Source organism: Neophocaena asiaeorientalis, unplaced genomic scaffold, assembly GCF_003031525.2.
Source record: "Neophocaena asiaeorientalis asiaeorientalis breed wild unplaced genomic scaffold, Neophocaena_asiaeorientalis_V1.1 scaffold221, whole genome shotgun sequence".
Classification (NCBI taxonomy): domain Eukaryota; kingdom Metazoa; phylum Chordata; class Mammalia; order Artiodactyla; family Phocoenidae; genus Neophocaena; species Neophocaena asiaeorientalis.
The window spans coordinates 1,642,620-1,664,015 of record NW_020173766.1 but is presented as its reverse complement, the minus strand read 5'-3'; the positions used below and the strand labels follow the sequence as shown (position 1 = coordinate 1,664,015).

At 53.6% G+C, this 21,396-nt stretch overlaps 2 protein-coding genes across 14 annotated transcripts in view; one reads left to right on the top strand and one right to left on the bottom strand.

The window, feature by feature from the left end:
* Positions 1 to 5,971, top strand: part of MAP4 (microtubule associated protein 4) — a 138,831-nt gene extending 132,860 nt beyond the window's left edge. For 8 of the 10 annotated variants that reach the window (XM_024751372.1, XM_024751365.1, XM_024751371.1 and 5 more), the window contains 3 exons: positions 2,000 to 2,081; positions 3,564 to 3,676; positions 5,454 to 5,666. In XM_024751372.1, coding sequence (XP_024607140.1) covers positions 2,000 to 2,081; positions 3,564 to 3,676; positions 5,454 to 5,666 — 408 coding nt within the window. Of the gene's footprint in view, positions 1 to 1,999; positions 2,082 to 3,563; positions 3,677 to 5,453; positions 5,667 to 5,767 lie in introns of those variants that run through there. The other 2 variants (XM_024751368.1, XM_024751367.1) reach the window with 2 other exon arrangements.
* A 772-nt stretch (positions 5,972 to 6,743) lies between these two features.
* The window catches only part of DHX30 (DExH-box helicase 30), a 32,612-nt gene continuing 17,959 nt past the window's right edge, over positions 6,744 to 21,396 (bottom strand). For 3 of the 4 annotated variants that reach the window (XM_024751361.1, XM_024751363.1, XM_024751362.1), the window contains 16 exons: positions 16,367 to 16,668; positions 15,779 to 15,899; positions 14,884 to 15,033; positions 12,752 to 12,904; positions 11,609 to 12,445; positions 11,287 to 11,362; positions 11,097 to 11,201; positions 10,660 to 10,835; positions 10,256 to 10,462; positions 10,091 to 10,172; positions 9,827 to 10,020; positions 9,546 to 9,705; positions 9,276 to 9,433; positions 9,083 to 9,186; positions 8,867 to 9,006; positions 6,744 to 8,761 (listed from right to left, as the gene is read on the bottom strand). In XM_024751361.1, coding sequence (XP_024607129.1) covers positions 8,508 to 8,761; positions 8,867 to 9,006; positions 9,083 to 9,186; positions 9,276 to 9,433; positions 9,546 to 9,705; positions 9,827 to 10,020; positions 10,091 to 10,172; positions 10,256 to 10,462; positions 10,660 to 10,835; positions 11,097 to 11,201; positions 11,287 to 11,362; positions 11,609 to 12,445; positions 12,752 to 12,904; positions 14,884 to 15,033; positions 15,779 to 15,899; positions 16,367 to 16,668 — 3,219 coding nt within the window. In that variant the 3' untranslated portion in view covers positions 6,744 to 8,507. The remainder of the gene's footprint in view (positions 8,762 to 8,866; positions 9,007 to 9,082; positions 9,187 to 9,275; positions 9,434 to 9,545; positions 9,706 to 9,826; positions 10,021 to 10,090; positions 10,173 to 10,255; positions 10,463 to 10,659; positions 10,836 to 11,096; positions 11,202 to 11,286; positions 11,363 to 11,608; positions 12,446 to 12,751; positions 12,905 to 14,883; positions 15,034 to 15,778; positions 15,900 to 16,366; positions 16,669 to 21,396) is intronic. The other variant, XM_024751360.1, reaches the window with a different exon arrangement.

Here is a 21,396-nt window from a genome sequence, read left to right as displayed (position 1 = left end):
TAGTAGTTGTGGCTTGTGGGCTCTAGAGCGCAGGCTCAGTAGTTGTGGCGCAACGGGCTTAGTTGCTCCATGGCATGTGGGATCTTCTGGCCCAGGGCTCAAACCCGTGTCCCCTGCATTGACAGGCGGATTCTTAACCACTGTGCTACCAGGGAAGTCCCTAAAACTTTTAATTATTGAAATTTTCAAACATATACAAAAGTAGAGAAAATGGTAACGTGAATTGGATGTACTTTTTTACCCAGCTTCATTTATTAATCTTTGTGGCCAGTCTTATCTATATATGCCCCACCCCAGTTATTTCGAAGCCAGTTTCAGTTATATCTTTTATCTGCAAATATTCCAATATGTATCTTTAAAAGATAAGAACTCTAATATACATATGTATATAAAATCCCATAGCATGTTAAACAGGTTTGCTTAATCAGGAAACAACTAAGGTCCATAAGTTGTGATTGGTTGATTTGCATCTTATAATCTTAGGTTTCTCTTACTCTACAAGTTCCCTGTTCATTTTTTCTTTTTTCACGGTAATATTTTTTAAGAGTAAACTGAGTGGTTTGTCCTAGAATTTGGATTCTGCTGAGGATGTCCCCATGGTTTCACTGAACATATTCATTAGTCCCACAGTTTTCTTTTTATTTATTTATTGTTTTTTTTTAACATCTTCATTGGGGTATAATTGCTATTCAATGGTGTGTTAGTTTCTGCTTTATAACAAAGTGAATCAGTTATACATATACATATGTTCCCATATCTCTTCCCTCTTGCATCTCCCTCCCTCCTACCCTCCCTATCCCACCCCTCCAGGCGGTCACAAAGCACCGAGCTGATCTCCCTGTGCTATGCGGCTGCTTCCCACTAGCTATCTATTTTACGATTGGTAGTGTATATATGTCCATGCCTCTCTCTCGCTTTGTCACAGCTCACCCTTCCCCCTCCCCATATCCTCGAGTCCGTTCTCTAGTAAGTCTGTGTCTTTATTCCTGTCTTACCCCTAGGTTCTTCATGACATTTTTTTCTTAAATTCCATATATATGTGTTAGCATACGGTATTTCTCTTTCTTTCTGACTTACTTCACTCTGTATGACAGACTCTAGGTCCATCCACCTCACTACACATAACTCAATTTCATTCTTTTTTATGGCTCAGTAATATTCCATTGTATATATGTGCCACATCTTTATCCATTCATCCGATGATGGGCACCCACAGTTTTCTTTAGATTGATTCAGACTTGATATTTTCCCCCACATTTTTGCAAGACGTTCACAGGCAGTGGTGGTGTTTCTGTCAGGAAACATAATGTCTCACTCTTCTCGTCGTCTCACTCCTCGTGACGCTGGCGGCTGCTGATGCCCAAAACCATGAGTTCAGTGAAGGTGCACTGTGGTGAGACTCTAATTATCCTGTCCCTTCTGCGTTATTGGCTGGAATACATCTATAAAGCAAAACTTCCCCTTTTCAACTATTATTTTTTTGAGGACTAGGTTCAGCTGTGGCACACTGTCAACAGATGTGTGGACTCCACACCCTGGCGAGAGCCCAGCCGTGGCGAGTGACCTCTGTTGACTCCTCACAGGTCATCTCAGGGATGGCGCAGGATGAGCCTGTCACCGTTGCCGAGGACACGTGGTGGCTTGCTTTAGCAGCTGCCAGATCTGTGGCTGGGAAAAGTGCATTTCCCCAAGCTCCTGTTTAGGGAGAACTGCAGCCTTGTTGGAAAGATGAGCCAGAGTAGAGGCTGCTGTTTTGATGGTAGTAGGTACGCTATAGGTGATGATTGAGCACCTGAAGCGATTAGTGTAGAGCTGGTGCTGAGGTCCCTTCAAGAGATGGTATGAAGAAGAGATGGAGTGAGGTTAGAGCCAGGGAAGCCTTTGGAGAAGGTGGCCTCTGACCTCAGGTTTGGAGACTATAAAGAGAGCATGGGTTTGGACCTGGCAGTACACCCTCTCTCACTGAGGCAGTCATTTTTTTGTCTGTTTTTCTCCTCAGGTTCAGATTCAGAACAAGAAGGTGGACATCTCTAAGGTCTCCTCCAAGTGTGGGTCCAAGGCTAACATTAAGCACAAGCCTGGTGAGTGGTGCCTCCCTTGTCCCAGGTTTCACCCCTATGTCTCTGTCCTTCCATGAAGATTCCTGGAGCCACACACCCAGGGCACAGCAGTAGAAACAACGTAGTCCTCAGTCCCTGTCAGGGAGGGGGGATTCTGGGCACTAACCTTTTAGTTGGAGGAGGAACAGTGTGGAAGGTTTGCCATTTGCACCAGCAGCGTCTTGAGGACCTGCTGTGTGCATGGCACTGTTGACCTAGGCCTAGGGGAAAGGTACGCTAGGGGCTAAGAACCCTTCTCAGCCTCCCAGGCAAGCGTTCAGGAGCTGGTGCTGAAGGAGCTCTGGAGAGTGGTGGTCGGGCCTTGCCTGTCAGACTCAGGAGCAAAGGGTATTCCCGAGCAGTGAAGCATCCACCAGCAGCTCCAGCAGGAGATAGGGAGCCATTCAATAATGCCGCCTCGGCCTGCCCATGTGGATCTTGCCACTACAGCAATGCAGACTCTCCTGTCAGCAGCACAGGTGGCCTGGCGCCCCCGCGGAGGCCTCTGAGCCACTGGCAATGTTGTCTGAGCAGGGCCTGCGTTCTTGGCTCGGCTGTACCCTGAGAGCCTCGTGTGTCCTGGACCCTGGGTCGGCAGCAGATTTGGGGTAGTGCCGTATCTATAGTGGCAGGCACACTGGCTGACAGGTCTGGTGTCTCAGATCAGTCGCCACGCCACGGGTCAGTTAAGGGGAAGGCAAAGAAAACTCCCTTCCCTCTCAGCAAAAACTGTCATCCATTTTAGAAGGTGTTCTGTGTAAAAGGATCAAAACACTTTGGCCCTTAACTAACCTTCATTTTTCCTTCTATCTGGAAAATCCAGTCTTGTGAGATACCTCCTTCCCTAGTGACACTGAGTGACTTGAGGTCCAGTTTTTGCAAGGGGCCAGAAATCCAGTGGGTAGGATACCTGGAGAATTTGGCAGGCAGCTAGGTGTTGAGGTTGGTGATATGAGCCAGGAGGAGATGGGAGAATGAAGAAGGGCTCAAGGGAAAGCCAAGCTGAGGGGCCGGGTGGCCAGTGACAGTGCTCTGGCCCTTGATCCCGTGGCCTCACTCTGGCTGAGCTGTGAATGTTGCCTGTGTACAGACTGCCTCCCCTCTGCTCCCGCCTCTTGCCTTCCCTTCTTTTCATGATAGTGAGATTCAGTTAAACTGCTTACCTAGACCATACTCCATCCTGTGACTCACTGGTTCGCTGGTGACTTTGAGCAAGTCACTCCTCTCCTCCAGTATCAGTGGTGGCAGCTGGAAAACCAGGATTCCAGGATCTTGACCCTGACCAACAGGGTGTTTATGAGGCTGAAAGCATGTGTTCACTGTGCCTCTTCCTTTGTCCTCAGAGCAGGTCACTTTTTCCCCATTTCTATACTGGGCACATCCCAGTCCTTGGCCAGCCTCCTGGCTTTGCCTGTAGGGGTATTTCTCTGCCACCCACAGTGACCCATTTCTGTTTGGTTCCAGGTGGAGGAGATGTCAAGATCGAAAGTCAGAAGCTGAACTTCAAGGAGAAGGCCCAGGCGAAGGTGGGATCCCTTGATAACGTGGGCCACCTGCCCGCAGGAGGTGCCGTGAAGGTAGTGAGTGGGTCCTGGCGGGGACACAGCTGGGGGGTGGGGTTGTGCGACTGGAGTCTGGGTCCTAGCAGATGGGCACCTGTCACCGCCCCTCAGTCTCTTCAGGGGTCATGTTTCACCCACACCATTGCTGTTTCCATCGTCTGTCATCAGTCCTGAGCGGGGCAGGAGAGGTGAAGAGGCCCCAGCCCAGTCACCTCTCACCTGTCCAGCTGGAGATGGAACGTTCTTCTGAGAGCCATGGCCTGCCTTTTTGAGCCCATCTCAGCCATGTTCAGAGGGACAGGGCTGGAGTGCAGGTCCCCACAAGGCCAGGGTCTGTGTGGTACGGTTCTCGCAGCACCTCCTGAGACGGGAGTGTTCGGTACCTGCTCCGTGTCAGGCTCTGTTCCGGGCCTGGGAGCGGAATGGCACATTTTTAGCTGCCCGTGACGGCAGGCCTGGCATCCACCCCCTCTGGAGGCCTGCACGGGCCAGGCTCTGGAGAGCACTTGGGCGGCAGGCTTCCCATCCTGGTTGGGCCTCTCCTCCCTTTCCTCCCTCTCTTCCCTCCGCGCTCCTTCCACAGTACCGTGAGATCTTTTGTCTGCCAAGATGCTGTCTGTCCTTTGTTCCGTGTCATCGGGTAGCAGGGCCATGGGGGCAGTGCCTTGCCGGCTTCCAAGCCTAAGGGTGGCTGCAGCTGCTCAGGGAGGGGTGGGCGAGGGAGAGGGGACGTGAGCAGTGCTCCGGGCCTTCCCCTGCATCTGACCGCGCAGCGCGGCTCCATCCCAGCCCACACTTTGTCCCACCCCCCTCAGTGCTCCGTTCAAGCCCGGACTAGCTCCCTCTGTCACAGCCTCTCAGGACATGCTCCACACCTTGTGAGGGGCTGTTCTCTGGTCAGCACCCACGGGGCACTAACTTGGGTATAGTCACTTGTCCCTGGCCACACGACGGGTGCACGCAGACCAGGGCTCATACCTGGACCTTTCTGACCGCAAGTCTTTTCTTTACTCACATCACCTCCCTTTCTTATCACTTCTGGAACTATTTTTCTAACACAGAGGCCCATTTCTTTCACTGCTCTGATTTCTCCTGTTGTCGCCTTTGGGTGTTCCCAGCACAGGTGTGCCAGCTCGCCAGTGCCTCCCACCAGCCCTCCCTCTTGTGCTCTGGACTCACACTGGGTGTCCACGGCCGCCACAAGGCCTTCCTCGCCAGGCCCCCCCAGTCTCCCTCACACCTCCTTGGACACCTTCTTCCCTCCTGTGTCCCCAGGCCCCAGAAAGATGCCCAGCACAGAGGAGGCCTGTGTCAGGGGTGCATGAATGATGGATACACGGGCAGCGCTGCCCCAGGAATGGCCGAGAAAGCCTCTCCGAACACTTGCATGTGCAGGGAGTGCCCTGGGATCCCTTAGGTCTGAGGTGGCGGCCTGCACCCCTCAGGAACTGGTTCAAGCTCCCGGAGCTCCCTAGCCTTAGTGGCTCCAGACCCACAATTTGAGATGATTCCTTAGCTTTTTTGCTAACAATCTGCTGTCATAAGTGTTTTGATCTGGCATCAGCCTTGTTGAGAAGCCAGGCACCTTTCACTTCTCATGTCAGAGGCTTCACGAAGCCTTTCATCTCCCAGAGGAGGCTCTCAGAGCATGTCACTAGCCAGGCTGCACTGCTTTTGCCAATGGGGAGCAGCAGCAGCGGGGGTGGGGACCGTGTGTGAAACCCACCACCATCACCATCCCACGCCCTCCCCGACTGACCCTGCACTGTCTCCCCCACTGTTTCATTTGTAGACTGAGGGCGGTGGCAGCGAGGCCCCTCCGTGTCCGGGCCCCCCAGCTGGGGAGGAGCCGGCCATCCCTGAGGCAGCGCCTGAAGCTGGCGCCCCCACTTCAGCCAGTGGCCTCAGTGGCCACACCACCCTGGCAGGGGGTGGTGACCAAAGGGAGGCCCAGACCTTGGACAGCCAGATCCAGGAGACAAGTAAGTGGCTGGGCTCGGCCTAAGGGCCAGCCAGAGGCCCTGCCACTGGCTGCAGATTGAAACTCCTTTGTTTTCTGACCGGAGTGTGGCCTGAATTTTAACGAAGCAACCTTTTATTTTCCAGGCATCTAATGATGACATTCTGGTCTCGTCTTCCGTCCCCCGTGTTCCCCTTCTTGTCTCCCCCGTCACCCTCTCCCTTCCCTCCTCCTGTGTCACTGCAGATTGAGACCTACAGGCTGACGTTCCGGGCAAACGCCAGGGCCCGCACCGACCACGGGGCCGACATTGTCTCCCGCCCCCCTCCACTTCCCTGGCGGCCCCAGCTTTTTTTGCCCAGGGTGGCTGCAGCCCCGCCCCCGTGCTTCCTCCACTCCCGGCCCCAGACCCGGCTTCCTGCTTGGCTCCCCCGTCCTCACCATTGTGCCGCTGCTCCGCAGAGAAGGTTGGGTGGAAAGTGGGGTAGGGGAGGCTAGTTCAGGACCTCCTGGGATCTGGGTGGGGGGAACCGGAGTCCAACCTCCTCTTTGTTTGGTTTTTTTGGACCAAACCCAAGAGAAGCTGACATACCCTCCCTCCTCGCTGGTCTATCTGGAGGGAAGAGTGGAAGTGGATGTCCCCGTGACGGCTGGGTGCTGACTGCGTACCCTGAAGCCTGCTCAGCCACTGCCTCTTCCTTTGACCCCACAGTGGTGCCCACCTCACAGGTGGCGCCAGGCATCTCTTGCTGCCCTCCCCCAAGTTAGTCAGGGGCAATGCTGCCTGTCCCCGCTGCTTCCCATACCTACCTAGCTGCTGTCACACTTCTTTTTAATAACCTGAAAACCGGTGGAGTAGTTTTGCAGGTTGAAGCCATGTCTGAATGAAAGTCGTTGGTAGGTGTTAAAGGAAACAGGGAAGGGAGATCCTGAAGCCTCCAGCTGGGAGGTGAGGCATTGGAGGCTGGCCTGCCTTGGGCAGCTTGGGGCCCCGGCCCCGGAGGTGGTGTGGGCAGGGCAGGTGCAGTGTGGGGCTGTGGGCTAGAGGGCAGGCAGGGACCGCTAGGGGCTGGTCAGAGTGTGGACTGGTGGTTCTGGCATTTTGTGTGTATGCTGCTTTTCTTTTCTAACCAAGAGGCTGGTTTTGGCATCTATGTCTGTCTCATTCCCTGGGATCTGGTGGGAGACAAGGTCGGGCTGGAAAGGGCTATGGAGGTCAAATTCCTCCTAGCCTCCAACCTAGGACACTCGAGCGCTCAGTTGCCAGGGAGCCTGATGTGTTCAGAACTCATGTGGATAGTGGGGAATCAAGTCTGGAAATTTAAAAATAAGTACATGAGATGGGCCATCCAGGCTCCCTTATGGCCTGACTGGAGAGGGGAGAGAGGAGAGGAGAGGCCAGCCTAAGGGGTGTGTCCTGGTTAGGCCTGGTCTTGGGATGGCTGCAATGATAAGTCCCGGGAATTGTATTGACACGAAGATTCTTATTGCACTTGTACTTTTTGTATTAAAGTTTGCATGGTTTCTAATAAAGGATTAAAACGTAACAGTTTGTAGTGAAATGGCCTGGGAGTCTCCAAGGCTTCTCCTCTGGAAGAGCATTTTCTGCAGTGCAGACTTGGCCCCTCACACTCCCCACCTCCTCCTCTGGCATCCCTTGGCGCTGAGAAGGTGGGAGCTGTTGACCTAGGATCAGATTTGAAGTCCATGTAGAGGGAGGGTGTCTGGGCTGGGCAGGTGCTCTCCCTTCCTGAGGTAGCATTTTCTCCAGGGAGGTTCGACACCATCTCCCCAGCTCCCCAAGCACATACCAAGAAATTGCAGGGGTCTTGTGGAAAAAGCACTCCCAGGGCCAGACTGTCCACACAGTGCTTCAACGGCGCCAGGGACATCAGGGCATCCGTGTTTTGTCTGCAAGAAAGGGTGAGATGAAACTGGGAGAACGCAGTGGGAGGTGGGGTGCCAGATGCAGTGGGGTGACAGTGCTGGGCCTAAAGGTACCTGCACCTGTGTTGATGCTGGGGTAGACAACAAGCTCTCGGTCCTTTTACTCCGTTGGCCAAAGGTAGGGGTGGGAGAGGTGACCCCGGTGGAGAGCACTCTAGGGGGCGCTGGAGTGGTCAGTGTTCTGAAAGGTGGTTTGGTCACAGCTCCCTTGAAGGGTCCCACAAGCCAGAGAAGCTGAGAAGGCTGCCCTGACAGGTGGGACCAGAGGCCCTGTGTGCTGTGTTCTATTCTGCAGCTGTTGGGGCTGGAACGTTTCTGTACTTCCCCATTTGCTTATGGCTCAGCCGTTAACCATGTTGATCTGTGATTGTTGTTATGATTTCCAGAACAAATAAAGCTCGTATGTCCCACCACGCAGGCCCTGTTTTCTGTATACGTCCTGGTTGTCTACGTCTTCAGCATCCGAGGCCCCCACAGCCCCCAGCTTGTCCCCTCGCATTGAGGGACTGGGGTGCAGCGTGCAGTCTTGACCTCAGCCCCTCGTCTGTGAATCTGTGGCTGTGACCAAAGGTTAAGGCTGCTTGTGGAACTTCTCCCTCCCCCATTTGCCTGGGTTAGCAAGTGACAGCCAGCCAGAGAGGATCCAGGCTGCGGGCCCTGCCGCAACGCGCAAGGACACTGCCTCCCACCGCGGCTGTGACAAAGACGACTAGACTGGGCCAAGCAGCACAAGCCAAGAACCCACGAGTGGTTCAAGCTCCTGAGGGCTGGATTCTAAGCCCCTTGCTCTCCTAAGACTTTGGGGCCCTCCCTTCTGAGCCTTCACTCTTCCTCTTGGTTTGGGGAGCCCCAGCGGATAGCGATGCTCACAAGGGATAAATAGAACTTTATTTTAAATAAACATTTGCACTCTGTACACGGCCCCAGCGGAGACGGGGCTTAGTCGTCAGCTGTCTTGCGCACGTCAAAGCTGCCACAGGGCCCGCGCAGCAGCTCCGCCAGCAGCGCAAGCAGCAGCCCGTGCTCCTCCTGCACGCAGGGCGGCAGTGCAGCCAACTCGCTGCGCAGGCTCCGCTCCACCATGCGGCCCAGGGCCCGGCGCAGCTCCCGCAGCAGCCGCACGGTGCGTGAGTCGCCCTCCAGCCGCAGCAGGTCGCTGTCACTAAGGGAGATGGTGGCCCGGCGCCCATCATCTAGAGGAAGGGAGAGACGCGGGGAGCCCGGGTGAGTGAGGCCGGACCCCTGAGGAGGCAGAGCAGCCGGAGAAGCGGTGGGGCGGGAGGTGTGCAGGTACCCACCACGGATATGGACATCCCCGTCGGTCAGTAGCAGCACAGCTAGTGGGTGCACCTGGGAGGAGTCCCGGACAAAGACGCTGCCGTTGGACTTAACAGCCATGAAATACGTCAGCCATCGGCTCCGTAGCCGTGTGGCCTCCCTAGGGAACAAAGAGCTGGGTGAGGCCCCTTGCTGAACCAGCCGAGCTGCCCCGCCCCAGCCTGACAGTCCCCCACCTGTTAATGGTCGATTTGTGCAGCAAGATGTTGCCAGATTTGGTCCTGTACGTGACACTGTTGGGCTTGAACTTGCCCTGCCGGGTCACCTTGCCCTGCCTCACCTGCAAGGATGAAGAAGGTGGGTGGGCTGAGCAAGGAGCTGGGATGGAAGGAGAGGTCATGGCCTGGAGCCCCCTCCCCAGGGCAGCACCTGGATGAGGTTGGGGTAGAGACCCGCCATCAGCACACCCTTCACCAGCTCCTCCTCCTCACTGTACTCGTTGCACTGGGCAGAGGCCAGGGTGCAGTCCGAGGGCTTCCCCACCAGGAAAGCCTCATAAATGTTCTCTGAGAACTGCTTGATGAGTCCTAGGGAGGCAAAGTCAGGGTGAACCTAGGGCCCCTGGTTCACAGCTCACTGCACCGGCCCAGTGTGAGTGGGAAGGGTGGAGGGGCTCAGGGCAGCTCGGGACCCGCTGACCGTGGATGAAGCGCAGGCTGGGCGCATAGAGCAGGTTTTCCTCCAGGTAGTTCTCACGAGAGCTGCGGTCCTGCCAGCGCAGCACCTCCTCCCAGCCAGACACAGCCCGCACGAACGCCAGGTGGTCACTGCCACTGTCGTGGCTCAACAGTGCCTTCACCTGGGAGGGGAGGAGGGTGCCAGGGTCACAGGGCAGGGACCAGAGGAAGCCACCTCGGGACCGAAGGGAGCGGAGGGCCGGAAGGGAGAACAGAGGGCCACGCAAAGGCATTGGGTCTGACCTTGTCCACCTCCGCCCGGTTCTGCAGGCTGCTGCTGAAGGGGTCCCGGGTGAGGCAGGAAACGACCACTAGCAGCGGGTGCAGGCAACGGAAGATGGCAGCCAACACTATGGCCTTGGCCAGCCGTGGGTCAGTGGAGATGTGGGCCAGGCGCTGCCCCAGAGTGGTCAGGTACTCCCGCTGGTCCAGCACCCCTGCAAGCTCAGCCGTCAGTCCCGCCCCTGACAGCCATTCCACAGCCCGGCCCAGCCTTCCACCACTCACCGATCTCCTGGAGCAAGATCACGGCCTCGTCCACCGCCTTGATGTTTGGACTGTCCACGGCCTTGGAGAGGAACTCCACTGCCTACAGCACGAACGAGGCAGAGCCTGTTAGCCCGCACCCCACCTGCACGTTCCCAGGGCCCACCCCGCCCACCTCTGCCGCACCGTCTTCTCTGGCATGTGGATCTTGGCTTGCAGCACCAGGTTCTCAAGGGGCGTGCGCAGGATCTCCGGCACCTGGAAAGGGGCCATCTTCTCCAGCCGGCTCCGCGGGAACAGGTGGTAGGCAAAGCCCGACTGGCAGCGGCCCGCCCGGCCCCGGCGCTGGATCACGTTGGCTCGTGACACCCACACGGTCTCCAGGCAGGACACCTGGGGGAGGGGGCAGGTGAGCAGCCACACAGACCACACGCCTTCCTCCATGCTCCCCTGCGCCTGGCCTTCACCTCACTCAGCTCCTCAACTGCCCCCCACAGCAGGGACAAGGAGATCCCACAGGTGTGGCCTTCTCCAGACACACAGGCCCAGGGTAGATCTGGGCTGGGGCAGGGCCAGGAGATGGGTGCCACCTTGGTCTTCAGGTCGTAGCGTTCCTCCTTGTGCAGACCGCTGTCCACCACGTGCACAATGTCATTGATTGTGATGGAGGTCTCAGCAATGTTGGTGGCCAAGACAATCTTGCGCACGCCAACAGGAGGCTGCTGGAATATGGCCTTCTGGTCCATCATGGGGATGTTGGAGTGCACTGGCGGGCAGCAAGAACACACTGGTCACGGGCACTGCTCCAGCCAAAACCTCCACATATAAGGGCAGGCAGGGATTTTGACCCTATTTTGATGAAACTAAAGTCCAGATCAGTAATATGCCCAGTAGAGGTCACAAAGCCAGCAAAAAAGTAGTGCAGCCTATTAAGAAACCCAAGGCCCTGAGCCCCAGGTGAGTCACTCCCCAGGACAGAGGGCAAGCCTGGTGTTAGGGGCCACCATCCTTGCACACATGCTCTCACCTGGCAGGATGAGGTACTTGCTCTCATGCATGCCCAGGGCCTCCTGGAGGCGTTGCTGCACTCCTTTGATCTCCTGCCACCCAGGCAAGAAGCAGAGGATCCCACCTGTAAAGGGCCCTGCAGGCATGAGCTAGTGGCTCCCAGCAGATGGAGAGCAGGGTGGGCACGGGGCAGAGAAGAAAGCACCCACCTGGTTCCCCGCGGGCATCAATGTGCAGAACCAGATCAGTCACGAGGTCCAAATCGAGAGCGCATTCATCCTCAGACTGGGGTGGGGGAAGAGAGGCCAGTCACAGCCCCGGGGCCAGCGGTCGTGCACAGGACACGGCCACCGCGACTCGGTGAGGTCAAGGCACGTGACACATCACCTCCAACCCTCACCACACCCTTGTCAAGAAGGCCTGATCATTCCCATTTCTAGCAAAGGAAACCAAGGCTTGGGAAGGAGGAGGGGCATCCATGGAGAAAAGGCCAGGAGCCGTGGACAGGACGGGGCGGGCGTATCCCCTCACCTCGTGGTGCCGATGCCGGTGTGGGTACTGGTGCTTGCCCAGCTTGGCCAGGATATCCTCCAGGTAGTGCTCCTTGACAGGGTACATGAAGCCGGGCACCTTGATGACAGGGCAGCCACCAAAGTAGCGGGAGAAGCGCTCGTTATCACCTGTGGCACTCATGAGCACCAGCCGCAGGGCCGGGTTGAGCCGCTGCAGGCCCTTGAGCAGAATCAGCAGGAAGTCCGTGTTCACGTCCCGCTCGTGCACCTCGTCCACGATGACATGGCTCACGCCCTCCAGGCTGGGGTTGCTCTGCAGCTTCCGTAGCAGGATGCCCACTGTACAGAAGAGCAGAGCCCCGCCTCGGGCCGGAGGCTTGCTTTCCAACCGCACCTGGAAGCCCACGTTCCGGCGCAGGGAGGGGCCCAGTTCGTGGCTGACCCGCTGTGCCACGGACACAGCCGAGATGCGGCGCGGCTGAGTGATGATCACGTTGCAGCGAGCACCTCGGCCCTCGGTCACGTAGCGCTCCAGCAGCAGCTGGGGGATGCGCGTGGTCTTCCCACAGCCCGTGTCCCCGGCGATGACCACCACCGGGTGCTGCTCGATGGCACTGAGGATGGTGTCCCGATGAGGGTCCACAGGGAGCTGGGGGGCCTCCTGCCAGACCGGCCCTCGCCGCCGCCACAGCTCCAGCAGGCTCTGGCTCAGACGCAGCTCCTCTGTTTCTGACAGGGGCACGTAGGGCTTGCCTGTGATAGGGTCACCCAGCGGCCCCGAGTCCTTGCCCAAGGGCAAGATGTCATCACTCTGCAGCCGGAGCTCCGGGGAGATCCATGAACTGTCCATGGGGTACTGGAGGACGGGAGAGGCAAACAAAATGGTAAAGAGAAATAGCTTCTTCTCATTTACCCACAGCCAGCCAGCCCCTCCACACAATTCACCTTGGCCAGAGGCTATGGCCCACCCGCCAGGCAGGACTCAGTCCTCAACTGCCCTGGGACCCTCGTGGGCAAGACAGGACTGCTCAGGGCAAAGGTGTGCCCAGGCTCCATCCCCAGTGGGGAAAGCAGGGAGTCACTACCACCTGCTGCAGGTGAAAGCTTTTGGTCTGGGTAGATGAAGGCGGGCAGGTGAAGAGGAATGTGGGGATTCTCTTACGTGGTTCAGGAAGGTCTCTATCTTGCGGAGGATGGGTTCAGGCACCTGGATGGTACACGGCCGGCGCTGGGTCTCACCCAGCTCGCGCAAGGAGGCCAGGTTATACATGGCGTGGGTGAGTGGCTCATTGTTCCGGTCCACCAGGCCCAGGCTCTGCAGAGGGAACACGGAAGGCTGGTCTATGCCTGTTTCCCCATAACTGGCCCAGACCTGCTCAGGAGCTTTAGAGAAGTTGTGCAGAGCAACCTCTTTCCTAAGACATTTTTGGGTTTGGGCCAATATGGTGCAGGAGGGAGAAATTAGGAACCAGGAAAATGTTAGGTCTCCACCAAAAAAAAACAAATGTTAAAAATGATTCAAGCAAAACCAGACCTGGCGTGTCTGAGTGTTAACAGCCCCCACCCGCCCAGACGGGCGCCACAGAGAATCCTCTACCCGAGCAGCCAGAGTGCCCACAGCAGCCCAGGCTCATCTCCGTGAATCCCCACCTGAGACAGGCGGGCCAGGCCCTGAGCCACCCCGGAACCCAGTCGCAGACTCCTGTGCCTTCGCTGCCCGCCCACCCCTGCCACATTTCACGTCCAGCTGCCACACCTCCACCTGTCTCTGCATGACACCCAGTCCACCGTACAAACGTACATGGAAGTTCCCGGAAATACGTACTTACGCAACTTGATAAAATAAACCACTGGAAGGGAAACTCTCTGTTTTATTTCCCTATATGCCCAAAGCCACCCCACCACAAATAAGACAAAGCATTCCAACACATAGGGCAAATGTGGAAAACCAGTCATTTTCCCCTAGTCTGTCATGTCCGGATTTCCGCACACCCTCCAAAACCCAGAGCAAACACTCCCTCCTTTAAGAAGTCTACCTGCACAGGGACCAATCCCCTTCCCCAGCCTCCTCGTGCCAGAAAAGAAGAGGTGCCAACAGGGCCACCTTGCTGCAGGGGAGGCCTCTGTCCTTTCCCAGGACTGTGAGAATTTACCTACAGCCTCTCTGACCGTGGGCAGTCAGCTGCTCTCAGAACACTGCTGCCACCTAGAAGCTTGCTCCTTCCTGAGACAGGCCTCTAACATGCTGAGGGTCTTCTTCTCATCACTTTTTTGTCTGTTTGTTTTTGTTTTTTGTCAATGCATTTATTTTTCAGTTTCAATCTGTAATGGTTGCTTAATAAAATCAGTCAACGAAAAGTGATATTTTGGGGGACAAATGTGGACATTAGCAGACTGAACAATGGCGACAGATGCAATCTTATTCCAACGTTAGTTTTCACAAATTTGAATTAAATACTCCCAGGACAGTGGAAATACCCTCCTAAAACAAGAGTTCTCAAGTTCATCACTGTTTTTGTCTATCAAATTAAAATTCAGACTTCCTCGAAGTTCTCCCAGTTAGCCCTAGTTCTGTCCTCTTGAGCCACAGGTAATGACACATCCATTCCCTCTCACCACTTACCTGAGCCCATCCCTCTTCTGTTCTCCAGGATCTTGGTACCCCTCACTATCAGCTCTATCTAAAATTCAGTTCCCAGAGCCAAATGTACACAAAAGGTATATCCGACCATTCAGAGTAAAACAGGGCCTCCTTCCTCTTATTCTGCAAACCAGACCCCCATAGGTTCAGGTAACTCCCACAACTGGGCTATCAGCTGACCTCCAAAGCCGCTTCAAAATGATTGCTAGCTGTAAGCCCTACTGCCTTCACCTGGATGTTGATCCCTTCAATATTCATCCTAGATGAACGTCGCATGGTCTGTTTTGGCCACAAAGCCCAAATTATCAAGATCTTTCTAGATACCAAGTCTGTCCCTCAACAAAGACATCATTTCTCCAGCTCCATACCATTCAGAATGACGAGCATGTCTCCTCCTGGCTTCACCCAGGTTCCAGCCAACAGTGCTGAAACGGCTGAGCTCACGGGCAAAGCACCTCCACAGGGACTGTGGAGAAGCCCTGGAAACAGCACCCAACAGCCTGACAAGCAAGGCTGGGACACCAGATACTTATGTGCCCAGGCCAAAAGCCTGGCAGTGGTAGATTTCATTTCCTGGAAAAGTGGACCATTTGCCAAGGGTAGCAGGGAGCTCCAAGACATCTCATGCATCATACAAGGGACCCTGCACTCACCTTCAGTTTCTTACAAGCCAGGGCTGCCGCCTTATTCTCTGCCTCTGCTTTGCGACGCCCTTTGGCGACAAAGGTCATGGGACAGGGCCAGAGTAGGGTGAGGGTGGACAGCTTGGTCTTGGTGCCCACAGTATGGAACTGCATGAGGTTCTACACAAAGGGCAAGAGAGATGGTTACAAAAAGGTAGGGAATGAAAACATCCAGGAGTTCGCAGAATATCAAGGGACACAGAGATGGATTTAACCCCCATCTGAGCAGGTACCAAGCATCAGCCACAAAAGAAGTGCCACTGGACAGGCAGAAGCTAGCCCTGTGGGGCTGCAGCTCCCAGATCCTGGCCTTGCTTCTCCTGTGGTACCATGATTTCACAGCAGGAAATGGCATCTGGGCAATGCCACTACCTGCCCTCCTAACCCACTGTCCTCTCAGCACTTTCAAAGCAAACAGGTATGATGGTAGCTGCAGGTTGAAGCTGTCAACACAAGCTAAAAACCAAGCACAGCCTGGGGGATCAAAAAGGCCTTGCACCTGGAGAGAAGCTCTGCTTAACCAAAGCCCCTCAGCCTGACAACAAAGATGAAAACTCAGCAAGTCAGCCACCCCCTCCCCAAACCCTCCTTTCCTGCCCGCAACCCTTGAACAGATATAGGTCTTCCACTCCTACAGTCCCCAGCCCCCTCCCTGTGCTCCAGTGTTCTGACTTCCAATCTGTCCCTGCTGCTTCAACCCTCCAAGGACCTGGAGTTCCCCCAGCTGGCCCAGGCTGGGCTTGGAGAACGGGCATCTTCGGCCCTCCCGTACACCTGTAGTCTCCCTCCCACCTGGTCTGGAGGAAAACCAGACTTGACCAAGCCAGCTCCCCAGTCACACACACTTATAGGAGACCCAGCTCACCTTGGCTGTGGAGGACGATGTCGCTATCTGAATCACCTTGGCCAGAAGGTTCTTGGGAAGCGGAAACTGGGTCAGAGCCCTAATAGCACTGTCGTCATCTGTCATTTCAAAGGAACCCCCCCTGGGAGGACCGAAAGTTTAGGTGAAAAAGCACTCTCTTCCTGGGCCAATTTCACCTGCTCTGAGACCCAGGGGCGAGGATACTGCATAGTTGCAGGAGGCTGGGGCATTTCCACTTGGCCTGTGATCCTCTCACAGACACAAAGTACACCTGACGCTCCCTCAGTTCCCCCAAACAGATAGGAGGGTAGGGGCAGTGGGCAGGCAGAGTAGTTACTGGGCCTCTGAAGGACCCAAGTGTGAGCTGGAGAGAGGGTCCGTGCTGCTGTTTCGCAAAAGCCCAGCCATACCGTACATGGCCACAAATGGCTTTCCCCAAGAACAGGTAGGTATACCAATGAATAACAGAGACACGGACCGAGATGTGGGGCAGGGGCCCTCCCATCTCAGAGGAGTCCCCTGGGAACACGCCCCACCCCATGTCAAGGTGCAGCCAGCTTCCCCTGCATTCCCTGCCCCTGGCTGTACCTCGAATCCCTGAGTGGGGTGTGGGAGTCCTGCTGGGCCATAGACAGAAATTCAGTGACATCAATGGTCCCCTCTTCTAGCTCTTCCTCCTCATCCTCCTCTTCCTCCCGGCCCAAGGACCGGGATAGGCCCCCAGGTCCCCCTGGCCGGATGCTCTCAGGATTCAGCTGCCGCCAGGAAGTAGGTGGCATGGTGGGTTCTGGGCGCCACCAGCTGTCAGCCGGAGAGCCAAAGCGATCGGCTAGCACGCGGTATTTGGCTGCATCAAACAGCTCATTCCGGGGACCCAGCAGACCCCAGCCCTGGGGAAAAAAGGGGCGTTGTGAGGGCCCATACCACCCTCATACCTTAGGCTGCTCGGAACCTGCCCAGTTACACCATAAGTCCCTCATGTGTGGGAGCCATGCTTTTTCACCTGTCTACTCACCTCAGGCCCTAGTCCAGAACTGGGCACAGAGAGAGCACTTAACATGTCTAGCTTCAACAGATGAAAACGACAAGGTAAATTCTTATAGCTATTAAGACAAAAGACCAAAGAAACAAAACAAAACAAAGAAAAACCCATAGGGCAACAAGAAGCAGATGCATTCACAAAGTGATCTAGAAAGCTTCAGTGAGTGTAGCAATTAGGAAATATGTTGTCTACACCATAAAACAGCTATACCTCTGACACAAGAATCCTATGCTGGGAACATACTCTAGAAATAACACCAAACGTTTTTAAAGCCAGTTATACAAAAATATTATTTTAAAATATATTACAGTTTCATTCTTTTCTAGAGAAAATCAAATAAGACATTTGCCGAGTCTCTAGCATGTACAAAGCAACATGCTTGCCACCCTGGGCACCATCAGGAGGGATGAGACCTATCTCTGCCCTCAAGAAGCTCAAAATCTAAGAGGCAAAAAAAAAAAAAAAATCTAAGAGGCAGAAGAAAAATGCAGAAAAATAGAGTCTAAAGAACAAAAAAATAAGAAGCTAGAAGAACAGGAGTAGCACATGAATAGAGCACAAGCTCAAGAAATTCAAGTTGGGAGTGGTAAAGACAACACGGGTAAGCCAGGCGCATCAAGAGGGTTTCAGACATTACAGGCATGTGACAGTAGATGGCAGGTGCCAGAATCCAGGCACTGCTCCACAGCGTGGCTTCAGCCACACCTGACTCGTGACAAGCCGAGGAGTGACCACTCGCTTCTTAAAACTCTCCCCTCAGGGACTTCCCTGGTGGCTCAATGGTTAAGAACCTGCCTGCCAATGCAGGGGACACGGGTTCGATCCCTGGTCTGGGAAGATCCTACATGCCATGGAGCAAATAAGCCCACGAGCCACAACTACTGAGCCGGTGCTCTAGAGCCCAAGAGCCACAACTACTGAGCCCATGTGCTACAACTACTGAAGCCCACACACCTAGAGCCCGTGCTCCGCAACAAGAGAAGCCACCACAAGGAGAAGCCCATGCACTGCAACAAGGAGTAGCCCCCGCTCATCACAACTAGAGAAAGCCCGTGCGCAGCAACGAAGACCCAACACAGCCAAAACTAAATAAAATTAAATCTTTAAAAAACAACAACAACAACTCTCTCCTCAGATTTCTGGAAGAACCAACTGTAATTTAAAGTGTAATCAGGTAGCTAGTGGGAAGCAGCCACACAGCACAGGGAGATCAGCTCGGTGCTTTGTGTCCACCTAGAGTGGTGGGATAGGGACGGTGGAAGGGAGACTCAAGAGGGAGGAGATACGGGGATATATGTATACATACAGCTGATTCACTTTGTTATACAGCAGAAACTAACACAACATTGTAAAGCAATTATACGCCAATAAAGATGTTAAAAAAAAAAAAGTAATCGGGAAGGGACTTCCCTGGAGGTCCAGTGGTTAAGACTTCACCTTCCAATGCAAGGGGTGTGGGTTTGATCCCTGGTAGGGGAGCTAAGATCTCACATGCCTCGCAGCCAAAAAACCAAAACATAAAGCAGAAGCAATATTGTAACAAATTCAATAAAGACTTTAAAAATGGTCCACATCAAAAAAATCTAAAAAAAAAAAAAAAAATGTAATCAGGAAAATACTATTCACAACAGCAACAATAACCATAGCCTACCTAAGATGAACTTAAAGAAATAGATTTACATATTTTTTAAAAGTATAAAACTTGGTAAAAGGACACAAAATATGGGAGTTCCTGATATGAAACTTTTTTGAGTAAAGAGACAAAAGCCTCCTAAGTTAACCCATGTAACATAACTCCAATCAAAGTCTGGATAGACTTTTTGGGCACTTGACAAATTGTCAAATCTGTGTGGAAGAACAGATGCATAACAGTAGGATTCTGTGACAGAGAATGTGAAAAGGGCACGCCACACACATCCACATGCATGAAAGCACAGCCACTCAGGGCAGGGCAGTACGGGTGCCTGGCCCAAGGCTCAGCCTCCATGCTTCTGCGTCACGTCACCGCCTGCTTACAAGGACAATCTGATTATACAGAAAACACATACAGCACCCTCCCCCTTGACCTTCCCCAGGACGCCAGCATGCTTTACCTCCCTGCCTCCCACTCACACCCCCCACACACACAAGGCCATGAGGTGTTCCTGATGATGAACACCCCCCCAACCCGCTTCCCTTCCAGGGCTCCCCGTGCTGGCTCATGCTTCCCCACCAACCCGCTCTTCCGCCCTCCTCCATCTGACCAGTCACTGTCTTTTCCAGCTCGTTAATAACCCCAGAAGAAAGCTCCTGCACTGCTGCTGCTGGCATTCTCACCTATCCTGTTCCCCCATCTCTGGTCTTGCCTGACCCCACTGCTTTTGGGGACTATTCCTAAAGGCAAACTCAGCTCTGTCATTCCACCAATTACCACCAGTCAGCAGACCTAGCATCCACAGGATTAATCAAGGCTCCTACCTGAGACACCTAAGGGCTTGGTGTTCTGGCTCCTGCCCACCTGTTCGCACCATCGCCAAGCACTCAGACCCACGTTCACAATCCACTAGTTGCTCGCGTGCACCCTGGTTCCATGTCTCCGCGCCCTCTATCTGGAGTGCCCTCTCCATCCCTGTCCCTGGAAAACTTCTACTCACTCTTTAAGAATAGCCTGCTTGGGCTTCCCTGGTGGCGCAGTGGTTGAGAGTCCGCCTGCCGATGCAGGGGACAAGGGTTCGTGCCCCGGTTTGGGAAGATCCCACATGCCGCGGAGCGGCTGCGCCCGTGAGCCATGGCCGCTGAGCCTGCTGCTCCGCAGCGGGAGAGGCCACAACAGCGGGAGGCGCGCGTACAGCAAAAAAAAAAAAAAAAAAAAAAAGAATAGCCTGCTTTATTCAGGAGGCTGAGGTACACCTCTCCCCTCATGTGGGTGCTTCCTCTCTGGGCTGTGGCTGCCCCAAGAGCACCCTCAGTCACCTTTGTGCCGCCAGCACCTCACAACAAGCCTGAGGGCAATGCTTAAGAAACACATCTAGTTTGGGAGGAAAAAAGCTGAACAAATTTGAGTACAAATATTAAGGAATGAATGGGCTACACTCTCCAGAATATATAAAGAACTCCCATAATTCAACAATAAAACAATGTGACTAAAAAGTGGGCAAAGGACTTAAAAAAACATTTCTACAAAGAAGATACATAAATGGCCAATAAGCGCAAGAAAAGATGCTCAACATCACTAATCATTAGGGAACTGCAAATCAGAACCACAATTAGATACCAACTCATACCGATTAGGATGACTACTATAAAATAAATAAATAAAATGAAAGAAAGTAACAAGTGTTAGTGAGGCTGTGGAGAAATTAAAACACCTGTGCACTGTTGGTGGGAATGTATAATAGTACACTATGGAAACAGTGTGGCAGTTCCTCAAAAAATTAAGAATAGAATTACCATAGGATCTAGCAATTCCAATTCTGGGGATTAAAAGCAGGGTCTCGAAGAGGTATTTGTTCACTGCAGCCTTATTTCACAATGGCCAAAAAGTGGACCCAAGAGTCCATCAATGGATGAATGGATAAACAAAATGTGATATATACATACAATTGAATATTACTGGCCTTTACAAAGAGAGAAACTCTGACACTTGCTACAACATGAATGAACCTTGAGGACATTATGCTAAGTGACATAAACCAGTCACAAAAGGACACTGTGTGATTTCACTTATGTGACGAGTAGTCAAATTCGCAGAAATAGAAAGTAGAATGGTGGCTGCCAGGGGCTGGGGGGAAGGCAGGATGGGGAGTTGTTTACTGGGTATAGAGATTCAGTTTTCCAGGATGAAGAAGTTCTAGAGACTGGGTGCTCAACAACGTGGCTGCACTTAATACTACTGAACTGTACACTTAAAAGTGGCTAAAAAAAAAAAAAAAAAAAAAGTGGCTAAGCTGCTAAATTTTATATTTTGTGTATTTTACCACAATTAAACAAACATACAAACAAAAAAGGCCATGAGCATAGATAGAGAACAGAGAACGGGCTGGGGAGGAATGTGATCACAACTTGCTGCACATGGTCTCGGTTTAAAGTGCCTTCTACATCCAGGCAGAAAAGCATCCTCACCCTCGGCACTATAGACATTTTGGACCAGGTAATTCTTTGTTGGGAGGGGCTGGCCTGTGCATTGTGAGACGTTTAGCAGCATCCCTGGCATCATACCAGGTAGCACTCTTCTCCTTGTGGCTGCCAAAAATGTCTCTAGACGTTACCAAATGTCCCCTGGGGGGGCAAAATCCCCCCAAAATTGAGAACCCCTGAGGTAGAGGTGCTCTAAGGGAGATGGAGGTTTCCAAGACATTAAACACAGAAAGGCTGGTTGAATTTCTGAGAGAGAAGATTTCCCCAGGCAGAAGGAGTACAGAAAAAGATGTTTATAGAGAGTGGGAGAGGAAGAGGAGCCTGGAGTGACCCAGAGACAAGGAAAGCAGGTATAACCCAGGGGCTGAAGAAAAGATGCCCCGCAGTGCCAAAGCCACAGACCATTCAAGCAGAGCAAGGACTGAGGGGAGGCTGGTGAGCCTGGCAAAGCTGCCCCAGT